The 7,500-nt window shown below is 37.2% G+C and overlaps 1 protein-coding gene across 2 annotated transcripts in view; it reads left to right on the plus strand.

Annotated features, from left to right (window-relative positions):
* Positions 1-1,249: 1,249 nt before the first annotated feature.
* Positions 1,250-7,500, plus strand: part of LOC124403745 (pituitary tumor-transforming gene 1 protein-interacting protein) — a 10,562-nt gene continuing 4,311 nt past the window's right edge. For both annotated transcript variants that reach the window (XR_006928935.1, XM_046877483.1), the window contains exons 1-4: positions 1,250-1,475; positions 1,779-1,825; positions 1,926-2,034; positions 2,209-2,314. Coding sequence is in view for 1 of the 2 variants with exons in the window: in XM_046877483.1 (XP_046733439.1) it covers positions 1,343-1,475; positions 1,779-1,825; positions 1,926-2,034; positions 2,209-2,314 (395 nt within the window). In the remaining variant the exon portion in view is untranslated. The remainder of the gene's footprint in view (positions 1,476-1,778; positions 1,826-1,925; positions 2,035-2,208; positions 2,315-7,500) is intronic.

The following is a 7,500-nucleotide window of genomic DNA, read 5'->3' on the forward strand; positions in this document are numbered from 1 at the left end:
CACTGTACTACACTATACTACAGTACATTACAATATACTACACTAAACAATACTGTACTACACTGTACCATTGTGTAGTGTACTGTAGTATAGTGTAATGTACTGTAGTATAGTGTAATGTACTGTAGTATAGTGTAGTACAGTGTAGTATAATATTGTGTAGTGTAGTATAGTGTAGTACAGTGTAGTATAATATTGTGTAGTGTAGTACAGTGTACTGTAGTATAGTGTAGTACAGTGTAGTATTATATTGTGTAGTGTAGTAAAGTGTACTGTTGTACACTGTACTACAGTAGAATGCAGTACATTACACTATACCACACTACTGTACGCTACAAAATACTATACTACACTGTACTACACTATACTACAGTACATTACAGTACATTACACTATACTACAGTACACTACACAATACTATACTACACTGTACTACACTATACTACAGTACACTACAGTACATTACACTATACTACAGTACACTACACAATACTATACTACACTGTAAATCAAATCAAATCAAATCAAATTTTATTCGTCACATACACATACATACAGGGTACGACATGCAGTGAAATGCTTTTAACGACGGTCCGGCATAAGGGAATAAAATAGGGTAAAAAGGGGAATAAAAATATAAATATAATAACAAAATTTAAGAAAATATACTAAGAAAAGAAGGCAGATAAATAAAGATATCTAAATATATATGTATATATACATACATATATACCTATATATACACATACACAGAAAATGTTTATGGCAGTGTGCAGTTAACCAGTAAACAACAGTAAACAGTAAACAAGTTAGGCATGTTTTTGATTGTCCATAAGTGTCCATGTGCAGTAAGGTGTGGTGTAAAGTGTCCTTGTGCGGAATGGTGTGGTATAAAAAAAGAATATAAGAAATATGAAATAAATATGAAAAAGAAAATGAAAATATGAAATACTACACTATACTACAGTACACTACAGTACATTACACTATACTACAGTACACTACACTATACAACACTGTACTACACAACACAATACTATACTACATTATACTACACAATACTATACTACACTGTACTACACTACATAATACTACACTACACTACACTACACTACACTACACTACTAAATAAAATCAATACATAATTGAATTAAACCAAGACATATATTATATATAAATATTAATTATTTATTGCAGACTGTAATGAAGATTGGAATTATGCGGAATTATGCGACTTTAATTTTGAAATGTGTTTGCGGAGTGCGCCATGTTTGTGTGTGTTTGTCAGTTTCAGTGTGTGAACGCGTCATTCCGCTACGAGAGTTAAAGCAAAAACGACAACATGAAAAAGTCTCAAATAAACCTAAAGTTTTTAACTTGTGATGGATTTGTATTGTTACTGAGCTCTGTGCTGATTATTCAGGCCGCTAACGCTAATGCTAATCCTTCACCTTCTCCTGCGCCTCTCACTCAGCGTAAGTACTTCAAACTCACTGCAGCTGGAAAAGATCTCTACATTCTTTTAATTTATTTTACATTCGATTCGATCAGATCAGATCAGATTGGATTAGATTAGATAAATTGTAGTAGAGCGAGTTGACAGTTGTTCTGAGGCCCAGGTAGCGAATCAGTTCCGGGTTTAAGTGGAATAACAGTGATTGTGTACAGCAGTGTTTCTGTACACTTTATACACTATTTATTGTGTTTCTGTACACACTTACATATTGTGTGTGATTTGTTGTGGTGATGATGATGATGATGATGTGGATGTGTTACAGCCTGTGATTCTCTGAGCAGTTGTGACTCCTGTCTGAAGAATGTCTCAGTAAGAAACACATCCTGCCCTGATTACACACACATATTATTATTATTATAAAGCTAAATGTGTGTATGTATTAGTCATTGTGTGTGTGTGTGTTTTGTAGTGTTTGTGGTGTTACACTAATAACACCTGCACAGTCTATCCCGTGTCTCACCTGCTGCCTCCTGCCTCAGTGTGTAAACTATCTCAGGCCCGCTGGGGAGTGTGTTTAGGTATACACACACACACACACACACACACACACACACACACACATATGTATAAAAAGTATTAAAATCACCTTTGTTGAGAACAATTGAATAAATCAATTTCTTTAAGAAATTTTTAAAAAGTGTGTGTGTGTGTGTGTGTGTGTGTGTGTGTGTGTGTGTGTGTGTGTGTGTAAGTGAACTTCGAGGCATTAATCATTGCGATGGCCGTGTTAGTGGGTGTGCTGTTACTGGCCATTACTGTGTGCTGCTGCTGCTGCTGCCACTGTGGACAATCATCACGGTAACACACACAACACAACACTATACTACACACACACTACACACACCACCACACTATACTACACCACATAACACTACACTACACAACACAACACTATACTACACTACAATATTCTACACTACACTACACACCACCACACTATACTACACCACATAACACTACACTACATTACACAACACTACACTATACTACACTACAATATTCTACACACACACCACCACACTATACTACACCACATAACACTACACTACACACACAACACTACACTATACTACACTACAATATTCTACACTACACTACACACCACCACACTATACTACACCACATAACACTACACTACACTACACAACACAACACTATACTACACTACAATATTCTACACTACACACCACCACACTATACTACACCACATAACACTACACTACACTACACTACACTATACTACACTACAATATTCTACACTACACTACAATATACTACACTACACTACAATATTCTACACTACACACAACACTACACTACACTACACACCACACTACACTACACACTATACTACACTACACACTACACTACACACTACACACACTACACTATACTACACCACCACACTATACTACCACATAACACTACACTACACAACACTACACTACACTACACTACACTACAATATACTACACTACAATATTCTACACTACACACCACCACACTATACTACACCACACCACACTACACTACACCACACAACACTATACTACACTACAATATTCTACACTACACACCACCACACTATACCACACTACACAACACTACACTACACACAACACTATACTACACTACAATATTCTACACTACACACCACCACACTATACTACACCACACACCACCACACTACACTACACAACACTATACTACACTACACACACTATACTACACTACACACACACCACACTATACTACACAACACAACACTACACCACACAACACTATACTACACTACAATATTCTACACACCACCACACTATACACTACACTACACTACACTACACACAACACTATACTACACTACAATATTCTACACTACACACCACCACACTATACTACACCACATAACACTACACTACACACTATACTACACTACAATACTACACTACACACCACTACACTACACTACACCACACCACCACACTACACTACACTACACCACATAACACTACACACACTACACCACACACTACACTATACACTACACTACACTACACCACCACACTATACTACACACATAACACTACACAACACAGCACTATACTACACTACAATATTTTACACTACACACCACCACACTATACTACACCACATAACACTACACTACACAACACTATACTACACTACAATATTCTACACACTACACACCACCACACTATACTACACCACATAACACTACACAACACAACACTATACTACACTACAATATTCTACACTACACACCACCACACTATACTACACCACATAACACTACACTACACACACTATACTACACTACAATATTCTACACTACACCACCACCACACTATACTACACCACATAACACTACACTACACAACACTACACTACTCTACACTACACACTACACACAATATACTACACTACAATATTCTACACTACACTACAATATACTACACTACAATATTCTACACTACACCACCACCACACTATACTACACCACATAACACTACACCACACTACACAACACTACACACAACACTATACTACACTACAATATTCTACACTACACACACCACACTATACTACACCACATAACACTACACAACACAGCACTATTCTACACTACACACACCACCACACTATACTACACCACATAACACTACACAACACTATACTACACAATATTCTACACTACACTACACACCACCACACTATACTACACCACATAACACTACACTACACTATACTACACTACAATATTCTACTACACACCACCACACTATACTACACCACATAGCACTACACTACACAACACTATACTATACTACAATATTCTACACTACACTACACACCACCACACTATACTACACCATAACACTACACTACACTACACAACACTACACTACTCTACACTACACAACACTATACTACACTACAATATTCTACTCTACACTACACACCACACTATACTACACCACATAACACTACACACACAACACTATACTACACTACAATATTCTACACTACACACCACCACACTATACTACACCACATAACACTACACTACTCTACACTACACACTATACTACTACACTACAATATTCTACACTACACACCACCACACTATACCTCACCACATAACACTACACACACACAACACTATACTACTACAATATTCTACACTACACACCACCACACTATACTACACCACATAACACTACACAACACTATACTACACTACAATATTCTACACTACACTACACACCACCACACTATACTACACCACATAACACTACACTACACTACACAACACTATACTACACTACACAACACTATACTACACTACAATATTCTACACTACACAACACCACACTATACTACACCATAACACTACACTACTCTACACTACACAATATTCTACACTACACTATTCTACACTACACCACCACACTATACTACACACATAACACTACACACACAACACTATACTACACTACAATATTCTACACTACACACCACCACACTATACTACACACATAACACTACACAACACTATACTACACTACAATATTCTACACTACACACACCACCACTATACTACACCACATAACACTACACTATACTACACTACAATATTCTACACTACACACCACACACTATACTACACACATAACACTACACACTATACTACACTACACACACTATACTACACTACACTACTACACTACACTACACCACCACACTATACTACACTGCAATATTCTACACTACACTACACTGCACACACTATACTACACTACAATATTCTACACTGCACACCACCACACTATACTACACCACAACACTACACTACACAACACAACACTATACTACACTACAATATTCTACTACACTACACAACACTACACTACACAACACTACACTACACTACACAACACAACACTATACTACACTGCAATATTCTACACTACACCACCACACTATACCTCACCACATAACACTACACACACACTATACTACACTACAATATTCTACACCACACACCACCACACTACACTACACCACATAACACTACACTACACTACACAACACTATACTACACTACAATATTCTACACTACACCACCACACTATACTACACCACATACACTACACTACACAACACAACACTATACTACACTACAATATTCTACACTACACTACACAACACTATACTACACTACAATATTCTACACTACACACCACCACACTATACTACACCACATACACTACACTACACAACACAACACTATACTACACTACAATATTCTACACTACACACCACCACACTATACTACACCACATAACACTACACTACATTACACAACACTATACTACACTACAATATTCTACACTACACCACCACACTATACTACACCACATAACACTACACTACAACACTATACTACACTACATATTCTACACTACACACCACACTATACTACACTACACTACACTACACTACTACACTACACAATATTCTACACACACCACCACACTATACTACACCACACTACACTACACAACACTATACTACACTACAATATTCTACACTACACACCACCATACTATACTACACCACATAACACTACACTACACTACACAACACTATACTACTACAATATTCTACACTGCACACCACCACACTATACTACACCACATAACACTACACTACACACACTATACTACACTACAATATTCTACACACCACCATACTATACTACAATATTCTACACACCACCACTATACTACACCACATAACACTACACTACACAACACTATACTACACTACAATATTCTACACTACACACCACCACACTATACTACACTACACTACACAACACTATACTACACCACATAACACTACACTTCACTTTACTATATTACACTACACTACACAACACCAAACTACAATATTCTACACTATACTACACACCACCACACTATTCTACACTACACTACGCTACACTACACCACCACACTATACTACACTACACTACACTACAATATTCTACACTACACCACCACACTATACTACACACCACACTATACTACACCACACTACACTACAATATTCTACACTGCACACCACCACACTATACTACACACCACCACACTATACTACACTACACTACACCACACTATACTACACTACAATATTCTACACTACACACCACCACACTATACTACACCACATAACACTACACTACACTACACACACACCACCACACTATACTACACTACACACACTATACTACACTACACTACACACCACACTATACTACACTCCACCACACTATTCTACACTACACAACACTATACTACACTACAATATTCTACACTGCACACCACCACACTATACTACACTACACTACACTACACACAACACTATACTACACTACACTACACTACAATATTCTACACTACACACACACCACACTATACTACACCACATAACACTACACAACACTATACTACACCACACTACACTACACACCACCACTATACTACACCACATAACACTACACTACACTACACTACACTACACACCACACTATACTACACTACACACCACCACACTATACTACACCACATAACACTACACTACACAACACTATACTACACTACAATATTCTACACTACACCACCACACTATACTACACTACACCACACAACACTATACTACACTACACTACAATATTCTACACTACACTACACAACACCAAACTACAATATTCTACACTATACTACACACCACCACACTATTCTACACTACACTACGCTACACTACACCAAACTTTACTACACTTCACTTGGTATGGGGCTGGAGTGAGGCACCTCCTAATACCCATGTTCTCAGAGAGAGCGACGATACAATGTTTTAAATGTATTTGTAGTAAAACTGCAGGTGTGTTATGCAATTTT

The sequence above is a fragment of the Silurus meridionalis genome, chromosome 21 (genome assembly GCF_014805685.1).
Source record: "Silurus meridionalis isolate SWU-2019-XX chromosome 21, ASM1480568v1, whole genome shotgun sequence".
NCBI classification, from domain to species: Eukaryota; Metazoa; Chordata; class Actinopteri; order Siluriformes; family Siluridae; genus Silurus; species Silurus meridionalis.